At 36.2% G+C, this 19185-nt stretch overlaps 1 protein-coding gene across 1 annotated transcript; it reads left to right on the top strand.

Moving 5' to 3' along the window:
- The first annotated feature begins 2646 nt into the window (after positions 1 to 2646).
- LOC138698284 (probable serine/threonine-protein kinase DDB_G0283337) lies at positions 2647 to 18630 on the top strand. Its single transcript, XM_069824079.1, has 2 exons — positions 2647 to 2736; positions 13930 to 18630. Exons 1-2 carry the CDS (start codon positions 2689 to 2691, stop codon positions 15586 to 15588), a joined length of 1707 nt encoding a protein of 568 aa, XP_069680180.1. The 5' UTR covers positions 2647 to 2688; the 3' UTR covers positions 15589 to 18630.
- Positions 18631 to 19185: the final 555 nt, after the last annotated feature.

Here is a 19185-nt window from a genome sequence, read left to right as displayed (position 1 = left end):
GGAAAAGGTATTAAACATTAAACATAAACAAACAACAACAACAACCCTTCTCGTCTCTCACAAACATCTCAACAAACAAACAGGGATACACACATTCGCATACATTGACATACGCACGCGCAAAAACATTTTCAACGGTAACTTCGAAACGACGCATCAAAAGACATAGATTGTTTAACAAAAAGGGTTCCTTATTGTTAGATCTATCACCCCTCACTTGTCAGAGTTTGTCGCAGACGTTTTGAATCACCCTGTATATTGTTTATAAATGGACTTCTACAAGCATGTTATGTTATTTCTGATAACCGAATAAATGGAGTGGATTTAATTCTGTTATTTTATATGTTATAAAATACGTAAATAATCTAATTTAGTTAAATTAGAAAGAGGTGGGGGAGATGTACACTAACTAAGAAGACTTCTACATACCCAATGGTATTTTCTAAACTCCGAACGCTCTATAAGTCTATAGTTTCAATCTGAAGTTATTTGACTACGGGAATAAGTCATGGCGCTAGCGTCTGAGCCTCAAACGCTGCCTTTGATAATTAACTTTATACCTCCCTATATTTGGATTAATTAAACAGTAAAACGTAAATTAAACATACTTCCTCGTTATACATATGACTCAGAATATATAAAACGAATGACATTGAGGGAATTAGCATGAATCTTCACTTGATTATTTATTGACTCTGTAGTATACTAGGTTATTTAATTACGATTAAATCGGTGATAGCGAGATATTTGTCGAGAAGAGGCCATGAGATTACCTGGCATTCATCTTACAGTTGGAGAAAATCTCGAAAAAATCCAACCGGATTTCAACCCAAGCGGAAATTGAACCCAACAACAGATTCGAATCTGTAAATACGCTACCCTTGACCTACACTGCTGGCTAAAATTCTGTGAAAATCATTTGTACTTATCACTATGCAAGTAAAATTTTAATGTCGATATCTAAATTTTAATGTCAGAAATAAATTTCATAATTTCGATATGATGTTAGGGACTGGACTAATCTTGCTCAGAATAAGGGCCCATGGCGGGCTTATGTGAGCGCGGCAATGAACCTCCCGTTCCTTAAAAGCCATTTGTAAGTAAGTAAGCAATGAAGTAAGAGACGCTAAGCTTCAGCAGAATACCCAGTGACCTAATTGCATTAAGAATTAAACATTCAACATTACATCATGGGTTGAGTCTGTCAAAGCTATGTGTGATAGGCAACCGCTGATTAGCAAACAACACAAAAGAGAAAGAGTTGAAACAAGAGTGCTATAAAACTATTTTAAGTGTAACATCATCTTTATGAAGAGAGAGAGAGAGAGAGAGAGAGAGAGAGAGAGAGAGAGATCATTGGTAAGTTAGAGTCTAGACTAAAAAAATACAGGTAGATTCTAATCAAAGAAACAGCGATTAGGTAAATATTCTGAAATACATATTTCGTCACTGCTTGTTAGTTTCAAAAATACATTATAGGCTTATATTTAATTTTCGAGAGAAACATGAGGTCTTATTGTTACATTTATCACATCATCTTACATAAAAAATGAAAATGAGAAATAGAACAAATTTTGAATATGCAAATCTGGCTTTCAGGTATAGCTCCCTGTGAAGCAGACTTGAATTATTTCAAGGGAAAAATTGTTCCGGACCGGGTATCGATCCCGGGACCTTTGGCTTAGCGCATCAACATTCTACCGACTGAGCTACCCAGGAACTATACCCCACACCCTCTCAACTTTTCCCTTTACATCCACACACCTCAAGTGAGCTGACAAGACGCCAGAACCCAACTCTGAGTGCACACAAACTCTGTGTGACTTGAATTGTGATTTTCTGTTAACATATTAACAGTGACGTATATAATATGCAAATCTGGCTTTCAGATATATAGCTCCCTGTGGAGCAGACATGAATAATTTCAAGGGAAAAATTGTCCCGGGGACGGGTATCGCACCAACGCTCTACCGACTGAGCTACCCAGGAACTACATAGTCTCACAGAGTTTGTGTGCACTCAGAGTTTGGATCTGGCATCTTGTCAGCCCACTTGAGTTGTGTGGATATAAAGGGAAAAGTTGAGACGGTGTCGGGTGTAGTTCCTGGGTAGCTCAGTCGGTAGAGCGTTGGTGCGCTAAGCAAAGGTCTCAGGATCGGAACAAATTTTGAATAATTCACCGTTTTGTGTAATGATTAAACATGTAAATTTCAGTATTATTAGAATGCATGTCTATAATTTTAATTGAAGGGTATTTGCTTCATTGTAGGGACATTGGCATATAATTTCCTTAGCTTATTATCTTAGTACAGTATTTAAATAATTATAGAATTTCAACATGCATTTAAATACTGGCAGAGGGAGGGTCCTGACAAACGTTTGTGGCAGGTAGGGAGACACAAATTCTATGGGCGACCCTGATTACTTAATGTCGTGCCTTTTAAAACTCGATTATCACAGAAACAGCTTCATTTATGATTTCATTACCATTAGAATATAAATAATGTTGAAGGTTTACGTAGTGCTGTCAGCATAAGCCATTCTTTCTGTAATCTACTACAGTGCTGACAGCTGCATATTTCACATAAACAACAGAAAGAGCATCCAGCTGACAACCGACATGGTCATAACACAGTTTGCAGTTAACAGTGTACAATCTACCATCTGCTAGAAGTGACTATTACAAATATGAAGACATGCTTTAAGCTCTTTATAGTTTTATTTATAATAACGAAGGTAAGAATACACATACATAAGCACAATAACAAATAAGTTATAGGAAATTTTAGGAAATCCCCATTATGGCGTGCAACGTCTATACAAAGAATTAGGGCAATGAAATTAAACTGGAAACTGTATAGGCCTATAAGCACATGGGAATATCCGGTACATATTATTTATCCATATGTATGTGAGTAATGACAAGGTTTTATTAGTTTTGTATACTTATTCACTTATAATGCACGTGTCTCTTTCGCGTTCTTGTAAAAGCACAACTGAATAACATTATTTTTTAAAATATATTGCAAAATTTCGGTTTATGAAAAAATTCGTAGTTTTTTTCGCTGCGACAGAAATTTTTATTTGAGCTGAATCGACGACAGAAACTAATCAGTTCTGATGATGGCCAATAGCAGTCTGAAACATGTTAACAAGGTAATATAAAATTTAACACAAGAAGAAATACAAATAATACGTTTTCCGAAGTGATATAGTGTTAAAAGTTGTGTAATCAAGATGTATAATCGGTAATATGTATTATTAAAGATGAGGGGTTTGTGCGCAGCACGAAAAACACGTTGACTAGACAGGGAGCATACAGGTGGACTGACAAGTGAACGACTACGACCAGTGCAACCAAAAGAAATGCAACTGCACGCTATCCATTTGCCTACTTGCCGTCTTATAACACGAAACGAACACAGGCCTTCATAGTCCAATGCACTGCAGTGGTGAACGGACGTAGTGAGCAATAGTTACCTACAATGACGGAAACCAAGCAAACAAAGAATGTGAAATTAAATATTTCGTTGCGGAGATACAGCAGTGATATGTTGCGCATCCAAGCAAACACAATTGTATGTACAGTATGTGAGTATGAAATTACAATATGTAGGAAGTATTACGTAGAAAGACACTGTAACAGCAGAAAACATAAAGACAATATTGCACACGATTTAAAGGTGGTGATTTTCTCAACATTAAACTCAGTATCAAATGGAAAACCAGAACTTGTTAAGGATTTATGTGCGATGATGATTAAAGCAAATATTCCGTTGGAAGATTTTTGGAAAAATATACCAAGCAGCGCATTCCGAATCAGACAACTCTCCGTAAAGACTATCTGGTTTGAAAATATGCAAGGGCATAGCAATAATAAAAGAGGTGTCAAAAAAATCAAGAAAAGACCTGCAGGACCTTGCATACAGAGAATAAAGAATAAATAGCAGAAAAATAAGAGCTATTTAACAATTTGTAACATGGTGAATAATGCAAAATCATCAGACGATAGGATAGCATACTTAACGTCCTGTGACGTTGAAAGAAGCTTTTCGCAGTTCAAAAACTGTTTGAGTGATCGACGACGACGTTTGACATTCGATAATTTAAGAATGTCTGTAGTAGTGCAGTGCAATTCGGCTTGTGATGGCTCTGAAGCTATGGATGAATCATAAAGGCAAGTTTCTTCTTCTAACTATACTAATGTTTCTACATATTCCTCATATTTGTAAATTGTCATCTGCTAGACCTTAACGGAGTGTTGCATTTGTCACTTTTAGATTGTACTCTTCGCGTGGTTTGTTTACGTCGAAAGTCAACACAGGCACTGGGCATACAACTGTATAACGTCTATGCACACGCAACCTGACGACAAACCGCACAAATCCCTCATCTTTATTTATTATCTATGACTCTCTGCCAACGTTGGGGTAGTTTTTGATTTCGCGTCTGAAGAAATCTATTGGTTTGGAGTTGAAGTCGTCGAGACAAGTTTGTGAAGCATCTTCGTTATCACAGGAGTTTCATTAAAGATTGTTGGATAGAGAATGGAGAAGGTGGAAATCTGGCGGCGCAAGATCGGGAGAATATGTGAGACGTTGAATCACCTTCCAACCAAGCTCCTGGATAGCTACTTTCGTCATGTTTGCGGGCGTGCTTATCGTGTTACAGCAGCACTTCATCTGTCTTCCCGGTCGTTTTTCTTCCATTGTGGCCGCAAGGTGTCTGAGTTTTTGATAATAAATGTTAGCAATTTGTAGTACACGACTCCCCATCAGACGCATAACATCATCTTCTGTGGATGGACACCAACTTTGTACCGGGTGTTGTGTGTTGGAACGACACAATCATTTCTCTAATGGCATTCTCCCCATACACAGCACAAATGTTTCGAACCGCCTCCGCTGCCTTTGCTCTTCTATTAAACTCAAACAGAAAAATATGTCGAAGTGTTCGTTTTTTTTTTTTCTTTTCCACTTGACACTCCATCGTCTTTAGCCAACAAAATTCAAGGTGTATTTACAAGCATAACACTCAAAATAACAAATTACGAATTAAAACGATAAACAATCTTCTAACAACGCAGTGTTGTGATGACGAACAAAAGCGCTATGAACTTCAGCAACAACCTAATACCACAGTCTACTATATACAGCCACGAAGCTTGAGTTTTGAGTGTGCTAGAAACAATAGACTGTGACGGTTCTATTTTGCATTGCCTGCAATGAGACGATATTAGCGATCCTAGTGGTGAGCAACTATCTAATGTTTGCATATTTACTACGTATTGAGCTTCGCGACTATATACTAGACTGTGCTAATACGTATATGCGGACTTTCCTTGTGTATAGGAATGGACTTGGTCACACTGTTGAATTTATGGAATATGACGTCTACATTTCCGTTCCACAAAATCCTTCATTTTTTTTCTATTAATGGTCCAGGCTTCGAGACTTTGGACCCGATACAATAAGTTTACTGTGCTTGTACTATAGGTTGTTGACTCGCTGCAGGTAGTGAAAGGTAGAGATGTGTTCAGGTAACAACGTTGTTATTTAGAATAGAGTACGGTAGTATGGGGAAACGCACACATATGTACATTCTGAAAGTAAATACACATTACACAATGACAATGTGAAAAGAATGTGAAAAGCATTTATTCTCCTGTCTTTTATAAGCATTTGTGTTTAATTATACACAGTGTTAATGGTGGAAATAAACATGTAGCAATTTTCATTTCTTCATTTATCCTATTGGTCGTCTTTAAGAAGTACCGAATTGCAATGTACTACAAGACACATTTTCAGTGTCTCAAACGTAAATCTTTTTCAGTTGTCTACCAAACACAGATTGTACTGTGAAAAGCTGCGCTCTACGTCGCATGACTTTATTAGGAGCAAAACGAAAAAACCTAACATAATTGCAGTCTCTAAAGAGACAGTCCTTCATTCTCGGGAGACTCTATGTCCACTAATTTGCTGTTTATATTACACAACAGTGATCCATGTCCGTTATTTTTACATAATATTGATTTCCACTTCTGTTTTAGACGTTCAGTAACCGGTGTACTGGTTGTCTCATTAATTTTCTGCGTCATTTCCTCAATTAATTTGAGGGCTTCCGGCATCTCTTGCTCTGACTTTTCTAACCGTGTAATAGTTTCAGACACAGTTTAAAAATAGATTTGCATGAAAACTAAGTAAATTATTCGTCAGAACCTTGAAATCCAGAGCCTTTTTCTTTGCGTATTTGTTGTCATTCATTCTACAGTACCCCCACCCACTGTACGCTTTACCACTATACTCAGTACGCCGTTATGCAGATTTCCCACTGAACTGCTCTATCGGGTCTGAAGTCTCGAAGCCTAGTCATTATTAAAATATGACGTCCACGATGCTAACCTGTTTTCATAGGACTGATTAACATGAGCCGGCTCTTGATGCTGACTGTTTCAAGATGTGGAGAATCAAGATTCATCCCTTGATGTTGAGTATTGTTAGTAAGATCATCGTTAGATGTTTTTGGCTAGCCATGAATTTTATTAACAAGTTTCCCCCTAAATTCATTTCTATGAGCCCGATTCAGAAGGTTATTTTTAGATTTGTACCTACAATTTACCACAATATGAGCACATAATATTATAGGCCTAATATAATATGTATATGTAATATATTAGACTACATATTGCACATCGATATAGATTTGTACAATTTATCACAATATGAGCAGATAATATAATATAATATAATATAATATAATATAATATAATATATAATATAATACGTATATGTAATATATTAGGCTACATTTTGTACATCAATGGGAGAAGAAAGATTCTAAATAAAATTACAGTGGGGATTATCCTTTTTTCTTAGTGGATTGAGCCAGGGACATACTCTTTTTTGGAGGAACTAATTTTGAAAGATATTGGCGCTTTCAGCCTTTTTACTCTATAGCCAGTCTTCAAATGTAAAATACCATGAAATATTACAGTATCATGACCAGTGGTGTATTTCTAAACGCAAAGTGCTCTGGCTCTGGAATTCTGGTAGTACCGGTAGTAATTTTCTTGTCATCATCGTCTTCACCACTACCACCACCACTACTTCAGCAAGAATACTTATGGAATGTCATACAAAAATACATGGGTTTGAACAGGGTCCGAATTAAGATTTCTGATGGGGGAGGGGGAGGGGGATAGAATACTAGATAGAGAATACCATACATAAGATTATTATTATTATCCTCATTCGATACGGCTCAACGCTTGGTCGCACTGAGTTACTTGTCTTGCATCTGGATCATAACAGTAATTGGATCCGAGAACAAGCTGATAAGATGCGTAATTCCTAAATTATTGATTGTTGTCGGCTTGCCGGTGATGATAATACAGAAATATTATTTTCTTTGCTTACTTTGTACTTTATAAAATACATATAGGCCTACTCGTATTAAAACAATTATATTTTGTGAGGGAGGGGGATAGAAGTTATCCCTGGCAGGGATGTTAATATGAATTTATGAGAGGGGGATAACTTTCCAACAGGAGGGAAATCCCTCCATTCCCCCCGCTAATTCGCACTTTGGGTTTGAATCTAGATATAGAAGTTGTTAGGTATGCGGAATAGACCTCACTATGAAAGTGATTAAATACGAATGAAATATGGCTTTGTATAGATGAAAAATTTGACAATAATATGGGAATCATAAAAGTGCCCTGGCGCCGCCTGGTCTCGAAAAACAGTGTGTTGGCGCCGCCAGCGCCCGCCAGGCCTAATACATACACCCCTGATTACGATGTAAAACAACTGACTATTGTAAGGCTTTTTAATGACTGAAACATAAAACTAAACACATTTAAAGACACTAAATTAAACGGAACTCACAAAAACAGAAACAATAAATTTCAACAAAAATGTATGAAAACAATAACAAAAGTTGTATATACTTTATCAGGTATAGGCTACACCAGCACACAGAATAACCTACGTCACCCAGTTTCGAGAATGAAACTACAGCTGTGTTGGTTTGAATGTTTTGTTTTTGTTTCAATTTACAAATTGAGAGTATGGGTCCATGATAAGAGAAGTAATTAATGAATGGCATGCAATATATTTTCTCTTCGTGTGAAGCAACATTTCGAAATTAGTACCAGCTCAAAAAACTTTTCACTATGGTTCGCTCATAGTGTATCGTACGTGCCTGTTATCACCTTAATATGACAGAATTCGACATTACAAATCACACGGGTGATTGCACAGTTCTGTAGCTGCTCTCGATGCCGAGATACAGAGTGGACCGCTCGAATGTATCTAATTTCAATTGTATGTGACTGGTGAACGATTGAAGATAGTACCTTACGGTAATGTTTATATGAAAGGAAAACTCAACAAGTTTCGAATCCTGTCGGTAGATGGTGCGCAGACATGGTTTCTTTTCGTAGATTGCATCGATTGTCAAAATGGCGACACCGCAGATGAAAGCGCAAACTGTGTTGTGGTATGCGGAGTTTAAATCAATTATTAGAGTTCAAGGGAGTATCGGCGAATGTTTAACTATGATGCTCCAACAGCTAAAAGCATTAAGAAGTGGCACGATACATTTTTAGCTACAGGATCGGTGTTGAAGAAGCATGGTGGAAGTCGTAGAACATGCGACGAAATGGTTACAAATGTTAAGCCGCGTATGAGCGAAGCCCGCGGAAGTCATTAAGAAGAGTTTGCGGGAACTTCAAGTACCGGTACCAAAATCAACATTGCAATGAATTGTCCACAAACGTCTCAAACTGTACGCATACAAAGTGCAGTTAATGCAACGTCTGGAGTCGGATGACAAACCCAAACGAGTGGAATTCGCCAATACGATGCTAGACCGTCTCGGCGCTGATCCTGATTTAACACCGCTCGATTTCTTTCTCTGGGGCTACGTCGAAGATAGAGTGTACGCCACCCCAGTCAGAGACATTCGTGATTTTCGGGAGCGCATCATAGAGGCTATTGAGAGCATTCCAGAAAACATGATCCAACGTGCTTGGCAAGAAATCGTTCATCGCCTCGATATCACAGTGACAGCTGGAGCTCACGTAGAGATATGGTGTCGAGTTTTCCTTTCATATAAACGTTACTGTATGTTTCTATCTTCAACCGTTTACCAGTCACATACAATTGAATTAGGTACATTCGAGCGGTCCACTCTGTATTACTGAGAGAGCCCATGCGACAGCTAATTTTATACGCAATTTCAGCGCCCTCATTTTCGTAGCGAGAGGTAGCGTCATTTGGCCTGGTCTCACAAGTTACATTAGTTCATTGCCTAACTACTAATAACATTAGTTTTCGGCTGTGGTTCAGTGTTGTAATAATTTAAAATTCTTCATTTATTTTTCACCACGGATCCTGGAATAGGTATTCCTTCATACTCGGTGCGGGGAAATATATTTTAAATCCGACGGCTTGCTTTTACGCAAATAGGTACCGGTACTGCTAAACCGCAAAATTCCATACTTTCTTTCCCGCGAAACGACGGATTGCAAATGCACAAAATATTTCAAGGCTCTAAATTAATAGATCCTTAAATAAAATTAATATTTGTACAACAACTTACCTTTAAAGCACACTGTCCAGTGATTGTCCCGGTATGCCGTTTGTCTACAGTACGATGGGCTGGAACCGAAGTGCAATTTTTGTAACGTACTCCAGTAATGACAATTCATCACTTTGATATTTCCTCCACAGTTCATTTGCAACACGATGATTATCTTGGTCACGCCTGTTTGTTCTCTGTTATAACGCGCTGTGTTGAAAGAAAGATACGTTCCACTCTGCAGTTGTTTTAACACTTCTGTAAATTCATGGATTGAGGGATGAGGTTTGTAAAATTGTCGTTTCAAATGACGATAGAACGATTCCGCCCCATTTGTTGTTCTGATTTCATCTGTTGGTACACTGACCCACAATTTAGGAGAGAATTTAGCTTCTTCACTTACATAGTTTTTCAAGTAAGTCTACATAGTCTAGAAATCTCATTAACTGATTGTGATTAGGAATAATGCTATGCAACTTAACAAACGCATCCCCTACTGTGCATGGAGGTACATATTTTAAACCAAACATATTTCAGGAACTTTCCTATTTCGGAATTAGGATTGGTATATTCAGAGCGAAGTCCCAGGTCGAGTATCTTCCTATACCACGTCTGGCCTAATTCAGCCTTTAAAGGTTATGTTAGGAACACTTTTTTGACTGCATTATGAGCAGCAACTTCAAAATCTAAAACTATGGTTTCAGGATTAAAATCATCACTACATAAATCACGAATACGTTTCCACATGCATACAGTTTTCAATAACAGTAAACAAAAAGCAACTTGGACGTACCCCAATGTAGTATATGTATGTATAGTATAAACCTGATGAAAGTACGAGTATTTTGGTGAAACGTAAAATGTTCCATCCGCTAATATATCACGCGCATTACTACACAGAAACTGCAAATTTCGTTCACAAGTAAAAATTACTGTCTTATTTTCGATTCTATATTTGAAATTGTCCTTAACAATGCATTCCACGCCATGATTTATGACCGTTCTTATAAATGAAATGAAATTTCACTTTAAATTCACTTCCAATCACATACAGCACTTCCATCAGCAACACTTACTTTCGACTGTGGTTATGGAGACATCGAACCCTGTCACTATACAGCGCCATCTACACCGAACGTCGAACACATATTCATCAGCGCCACCTTCACCAGTACAGAATGAGTTAGAATAAATTTGGTATTACCACAGTCTAGTATATACAGTCACGAAGCTTGGGTTGTTCAGTGTGCTAGGGCACTACTGTGCAGGTACTATTTCACATTGTCTGTGATAAGCCGATAGTAGCGATCCTAGTAGTTATCAACTATCTATGGATGCATATTCCCTACGTATTGAGCTCGTGACTGCGTGACTGTGGTATTACCACAGTCTAGTATATAGTCACGAAGCTTGTGTTGTGAGGGTGCTAGGAACAATAGACTATGCCGGTACTCTTTCACATTGTCTGTAATGAGACGATATTAGCGATCCTAGTGGTTAGCAACTATCTATGGATGCATATTTACTACGTATTGAGCTTCGTGACTGTACGAGTATATACTAGACTGCGGTATTACGTTATCAGATGAATTGTGCGGAATTGTAAATGTTGTTTTTGCGGTATCGAAACAAGATTTTTGACCACAATTTTCGGTTATTTTGTGCATTAGCTATCCAGTTTTTAAATCAATAATGGAGCTAACTTCGAATGCAAACACGAAACCCACTGATTAATTTTATTATTCTGTACGCGTGTGGTCAAGGCACCTGTAATTCTGGCAACAAGGTCACCATTACCCTGGCAACAGGCAATACGATGGTGTTGAACAGCAACCTCGTATGTCAAAATATTAGTTTTACAGAAGAGCGAAAAAGTGGAACTTTTACAAGGTTGCTATTCAACACCATCGAAAAGTAATTTACTTTAAAGCTCTTATCAAACCCCAAATCTTGTTGAATTTTTTTTTTTAACTAATAGCGAGTACTTGAACATATTATACAGCATTTCAGCAATCCACGGCACTCATTAAGTGCAACATAAGTACGCGTACATGATTGCGTGCAAGAGTATCACTCCAATGCGTCCACTGCTGTGGAGTAATGGTTAGTCTTCCTGACCGTGAAATGAGCGGACCCGGGTTCAAATCCCGGTTGGACAAGTTACTTGGTTGCGGTTTTTTCCGAAGTTTTCCCTCAACCACTTGAAGCAGAATTGCTGCGTAACTTTCGAACCTTGGAATCATTTCGCCTTCATTACATCATTTCATTAATCATCTTCAATAGTTACAGGCAGACGTGGTTCCAGGATCCACCTACAGATGGCATCGTCTGCGGGAGCTGCACATATCCAGAGAAGCTGTCGACCTTGTTGGCGAGTTGGTTTAGCGCTGGCCTTCTATGGGGTTCGATCCCGGGCCAGGTCGATGGCATTTAAGTGTGCTTAAATGCGACAGGCTCATGTCAGTAGATTTACTGGCATGTAAAAGAACTCCTGCGGGGCAAAATTCCGGCACATCCAGCGACGCTGATATAACCTCTGCAGTTGCAAGCGTCGTTAAATAAAAAACATAACATCCAGAGAAGCTGCAGGGACTTCAACAAGCAGACTGTGGTTAGGTCGAGAGAGTGTAGCTCCCTCAGATAGATGGCGCCTTGGTGAGTTGTGGAATCAACGGTAGCATGTCTCTCTGGTTAAGGATGCAGCAGATTCATCCCCATGAATTGCGAACAGATTCCATTGATCTGAAGAGACTGCAGAGGAACATCACTGGGGGGGGGGGGGCGGAGGGGCGTTCCTGTTCACGTGGACTCCGTCAGACCTGGATGCTTTGGTTGAATCGATGAGATGGCACCAGACAGTGAATCACGAGCGGTCCTAAGAACTTCAAAAATCACCCCAATAAAGGAGGTTGCATAAAAAGCCTAAGGCTGCATGCTTGCCTACGGGCTCTCCTCTGAAGGCAAAAAAAAATCACTCTAATGATGTAGTGGTTCCCAAAGTATGGATCGCGACCCCATCGGAGGTCGTGTAAAAAGCTGAGGGGGGGATTGCGAGATGATTTGCAAAGTAAAACAAAAGTTTCAGGAAAATACTCAAAAAGCTGTCGTTTAAAATTGTGCAAACTTAATTAATTACCTATCCACAAAAAAACTCTGTATTTATCGTATCATACTTAGCTAAATTCTCCATACTTCTGTAATACATTGCAATCAATCAAATTTATTTTTGCCAAGTGATGTTGACCAGAAATCAAGTTTTTTTATAAATCAGTTTATTTCATTCCTGACTGTTATGTTAACATCTTGACCTTTCGAATTACTATTCAACTATTCAATCAAGCTATTATTCAAATATTCAAAGTGTTTTAAATGTTAGGAAATATCAGATTAAAAAAAAAAGAGACAGAATTGGAAATCAGATTTTGATATTCCGATTTCTTGTCTTGCAGGTACCTGTACACTCGAAGTTCTGATCTTAACGGGTAATTTTTTTTCAATATGTGAAGAAGATGATTTTCATATAACGAAATCATGTTTTCACTAAGTTACTATAATACTGTAGTATGAAATATTAGAGATGATGTTTAAGCTTACATAATATTTCTTGTAATTGCTGCACCATGTTCTTCTATTTTGATCGTTCTTTGAGTGATATTCATTGGTTCAGAGTAAAATTATCTTTGTTTTCGATTTTACAAAGATTTATAATTTTCGAATGGGGATAAAGTACCAGTATGATACCAGTAGTGAGGGAGGATTAGAAACAAAAGTCCCGTCCAAAAATGGGTTGCGCCTTCAAAAATTTTGGAAACCACACCGCTAAAGAATAGCTGTCCCAAGATCGTGATTTATAACAGAAGAACTGTAGTTTAGAACAGTGTTTCTCAACATTTTATGATAAGACTCCCAACTTTTCCTCTCATTCCTTTAATGTGGCCACCTGGCCTAAAGATCAGAGTAGAATTTAGAACACAGTAATGTGAAATTTGGTATTACATTTAAAAATAAAACAATTTAATTATTTTTTTATTTAATGCAAAATAGCCTAATATTTAAATTTTCATATAACTTCAAAAAATTATCATATTATTATTATTATTATTATTATTATTATTATTATTATTATTATTATTATTATTACTATTATTATTTATTTTATTATTATTTATTTTATTTTATTTATTTATTTTTATTTTTATTTTATTTTACTTTTTTTGTCTGCAACCCTCCATTAATTGTTCTTCGGATACCCAGAGGGCCGAAAAGCCTGGTTGAGAATCACTGGTATAGAGGTTTTGGTTTACGATATTGATGGTATTCTTAATTCTCTCTCTCTTTTTTTTATAGATGACATTATATCACTGCAATGAGTTATCAAAAAATGTGGATGCTACAATATCATCTGTATCCAGTAGCAATCAGCTTCAGCGAGTAATGTCAGTTATCAACAACATCAGTTCTGATCCCACATTCATAAATTTAGAAGGTAGTAAGAGAAGAACAATGCAGAACATTGCGAAAAGTGAACAATCACAAAATAACACAAAATCAAATGTCTTATATCACACTGCTAGTCTTCATAATGTGAGAAACGACTTGATACGCAGTGACAGTGCCAAGAAGATAAAGGTATATTCCAGAGCTGATCATAACTCCAAAAGACTAATTTTGAATAATTATTTGTCAGCCGAGCTATTGACTGATGATACACCATATACTAATCTCAATGATGGCGATTCAAACAGACAAATATATGAAGCTAAACAAAATTTAAAACAGAATTATTTCGTGGAGAACAGTACGAAAAATGAAATAGAAAATAACAATGTGAACAGTACAATAATTCATGATAACTTCAATAAACAAACAGTATTAACATCAAGTGAGCCAACTCGTCAAGAGAAAAGAGCTAATCAATATGATGGAAATCCTGTGGTAGGATATGTACTTCAAGACAATAAACAGTTAATATTCAGCAGAAATGATAGCAATAATAATTATGATCAGAATATATTTACCAAGTCTTCCAAGCAAATACAATCAAAGAGTATTTCATTTGACGACAAATTAAATTTTATTAATTTAAACAATTCTATGAGTAGCATACAGAATCGCAAAATTAATGGTTATACAAACCAATCATATTCTTCTTTTAGCCACAGAGAAGAACAAATATTAGAAGATGAAAATCTGAACGAACTCGTTCATAAATATACACCAAAACAATTTAAAATAGACGAAAAAAGGAACTTGATTAGTAATGTAGCCAACAACAATTCTCTTCTTAATGAACCAAAAGAAGAAGCATTTAAACCTACTCACAATTACTCACTCACAAATATTACATATGTGCGTGATTATCCAATTATTAGGTATAATCATGAAGGACAAGAAATCCCTCAAGCTGAAGATTCAGTTCAAAGTGGTTCAATTGAATTTACAAATCATATTTCTAACAGTGATGATCAGATGTCATCCTTCCAGGCAGTACCGGTATTGAATAAAATGAATAGTAGTCAGTCAACAATATCATCTCAACAAAGTAGAGCCACACATCTTCTAAATAGTAACTCAGTTTTGGATGAAGAATTACAATTTGAAAGCAGCGTGTTATCAACCAACAACATTAAACCACGCCATGTGATACAAGAAAACAGTAAAATTTCAACAGTCCAGACACAAGAAAAAATGGAAGTTACAACACTGCCAGGGTTGCTCAAAGAAGTAGGAACAGAGCTTGAAAGAGCAGAAACATTAAACAGAGCATTTGAACGTTTGCTTCAGTTTTTGCACATTGTCGGACAGGTAGATTCATATCTGACAGATAAAATAAAAAGTGTACTTCGTAGGTTGGCATTGTTTTATGATGATAATTATGGTCCAGGAAATCGTAGAAGACGACGTCATGAGGATGAAAATGTTAGCCCTATTCCTGATGACGATTATAGTTATGATTACAATTATGATTACTATTATGACGACTCATATCGTCAAAGACATAAATAAAACATTTTTAAAGCCTTTGATAAAATAGTAAAACCAGGTAATTCAGTATTAATCATCCTTTCATCAATATACTGCATGTTAATTTATACCCAGGTCTGGTTAATTTCAGTCCTCATGCTAATTAAAGGCAGGAAAAACTTCACAACTTCGGAAAAAAAAAAAAAAAAAAAAAAAAAAAAAACAATATAATGTATTAACATAGAGCTTTCCAATCTTGAGCATTCCCAACACGCATTGACCATTTCCCAACCTGTCATTTTCCTTCTTCTGCAACAGCAGGACTCATTTCACCGTGAATTATGATGTATAGTCTTCAATTTTAAAAACCATAGGATTAAGAATGTAATTAAATGTTAATACAGTGTTTAATCTTATCTTATATTGCAACAAATCTTCGAAATGATGTCTACCTGCTCATAGATAACCTCTGCAAAACTTAAATAAATTGTTGAAAACTAGACCTAGTTCTTACAGTATAATGTTATGAAGAACATTATGAATATCATGTAAATGATAAGGTGCTTCCGAACTCCAGTAACGATTGAGTGCTTTCAGGGCTAAGAGATAGTCTACTGGCTATGTTACGTCCAGGCGTTTTGTCTATAGCTGCAGTAGTGATCTCCTCAGTGTGCAAGGGACACCTCTTTGCTTTCCTGGCCAGTCATCCCTGGCACACTGAAGGACTATTACCACATTTCACCTCTCTTGAGATACTTTTTGCAAAATAACTGACGTCTGTCTCTTGTTATACACAGACAGTTAATGAAGAGCTGTTTATATTTTCTACTTTCCAATCTTTCAAGCACGAAATAGAATATTGTCATATAACTTTATTTCGATCAGTAGGCCTATCTTTAGACCAATTACAACGTCTGTGGTGCCTGGGAGTTTCCACAATTATATTGCACTTACTGTTCTTTCTGAGTGAGTGCAAAATTTGTTATATTCGTCTCACATCTTCAAGTAACTTCACTGCACCAATATGATTGCATTGCCTTATGTTAACATGACGGACGTGGAGGAAATGAAGCTACCGGTACTGTGCATTTGTTTACATATTATGCATATTTTTTATTTCAATTTAACACTTTTCAAAAATAAAAACAATCGGTAAACACACAATATTAATATGAAAGCACAATTTAACGTTTGTAATCAAGTTAAAACTATGTTTTGCTTATATTTCTTTACCAGATTCTTGTATTACTTATTTTCTTTCATGTTTTACTAACTTGCACTAGTTGCCTGAACAGGATTCATATTATAGCGAGAAATATTTCTCTATAATGCTGGGAAAATCAGATTTTGCTAGCAAATTTAAAAAAAAACGTCAACTTAACGTATAAATAATTAAAATAGTGACCTGACAATGACAAGGAGTATAAAAGCATTTAAATACAACATTTTAAAATCTGGACGAAACTAGGTTTACTGCAGTTTACTTGATGTCCAAAGGGACATGACAACTTCTGCTGCAGTATTCCTGCATGGACATAACAATCATGCATCACTGTTTATGATGGACATGGCGAGTTATGCATCTATTCCTTACTTTCAATGTCGAAATAAGTAAGGAAGAAACGAGTTGTCCAACACTATGATTATTATATGGTACTTCACATCTCTGAACAACATGGCAATCTTATCTCATTTTCGGATTTTTGTGCACATAACTTATGCAACAAGACTATTCAAATATAAGTGACCAATATTATTACATTTAAATTTTCTTAAAATAAAAATGTCAGCCCCTATATATTTTCCTTTATAATGACAAATTTCTTCAGATGCTATATTGATTAGCCTTATTTTTCTGCAATTCTCATTTAAAAAAGAAGTTTCAGGTTGTATGTAAGGTGCTAAACATTTTACGTAGTTTTGCTTCATACAGATGTTTCCTATACAGAATAAATTGCATACACATCATCATCATCATCATCATCATCATCATCATCATCATCATCATCGTCACTGTTGTCATCAACAACCAACAAAACTATCATCATCCATACAATAGGTAGGGTTAAGTTCATGGTGTAATTGTACAAGAGCACTGCTGTTCAGCTATCCAATCATTCACAAAAATAGGAGTGGTAAGCACAATAAGCCTCAGGCTGCAGTGTAAGCTGTGTTTCTCCTTCGTACAAGAAAAAAAACCATTACCAACACATCAAGGTAGACCTTTCAGAGAGTATACAGGGTGGAAGTAATATAACCCTGCAGATATTAACAGCACAAGAGTACAACAAAAAATGTTAATATCCTGTTAGTCCCAAGTGAATAATACTTTTCTCAGAAAAAAATAATTTTCCCCTAAATGTTAACAATGCTTTACTCAATAAGTAGTATCTGTACGATTCTGATTTTTACTTTTATCATTAGAGAAACTGATAAAGAATGATTTATCCCTTTACAGTTTTTACATAAAATGGGCGATTTTCTTGCAAAGTAAATAAAGAAACTAACGTGTGTCATTATTCCCTGCTATTAGGAAGTCTGGCAACTCTACTGCAATCACTAAGGGATGGAATGCTGCCTTTCAGATCAAGTGCATGTGTGTTTTCGTAGGTGAGCCGGTGATGCACTGTTGCCAAACTACACAGATTTTCAGTATACTTTTCTAATTAATCAATCACTTAATTACAAAACGCATAACAAGATTTTTATTTATTTTAATGTAATTATTACTCCTTCAATCAGCAGAGTTATATCACTTCCCTCTGTATAATACAAATTGTTTAACATTAAATTTGCATTTTAGTGAGAAGGCCTACGACTGTATGGTGGTGTAATTTAAACAGATTATTATTGTAATTACAATAATGCACTCAATTCTATACTGCTGCATAATATTTTTTCTGTTTCAAATTCAAGAAGCATGAAGCTACATGTAAGACAGCAAAATTAAATGTCAAGGAAATGTTATTCTTGTAGTATGTGTTGTTAAGACGACATATTTTATTATGAGTGTTATACTGCATATGTAATCTAAATTAAGACTAGATGTAAAGCATAATTATATTTAATTACCCCATTTTCGTATGGGATAATAATGTTTTGTATCATATTTCATTTTCATTGTGTATTATTTATTATGTAGATTTTAATGAAGAAACAGTATTCCACAAATAAAATGAGAAATGTTTCTGAACCATTGGTTATACATAATAATAATTATACTACACAAGCAACAATCTTCTTTTTCCTTTGCAGACCAAACCAGAGATATCCAAGATATAACATTGACAAATAATTTAAGTACAGTGTACCTCAACATATTGACAAGGGGATGGCATGGATGCGGGTGATGTGTCGCATCCCCTGAATTTTTCTGAACAAAAAATATATTTATAGTTATTTACCGATGCTTTATTTTGTGTGTATCATGTTATACCTGTTACACATAATAATTATTATTTGAAGATTACCTTCAAATTTTAAATGTCGCTGCTATAGCAATGGAAATATATTACACGACGTGACAAAGGCATGCGCCCAAGCCAATTTATTAACAGCGAGTTCTTACTCCCAAGAAGTGTGACTGTGTATATCGCATCGGTAGAGCTATGTGAGAGCGAGGTAGTGTTCAACTGCTGA

This window comes from Periplaneta americana, chromosome 1 (assembly GCF_040183065.1).
Source record: "Periplaneta americana isolate PAMFEO1 chromosome 1, P.americana_PAMFEO1_priV1, whole genome shotgun sequence".
Lineage (NCBI taxonomy): Eukaryota > Metazoa > Arthropoda > Insecta > Blattodea > Blattidae > Periplaneta > Periplaneta americana.
The sequence above is the reverse complement of the archived record's forward strand: the minus strand, read 5'-3'. Positions and strand labels throughout refer to the sequence as shown.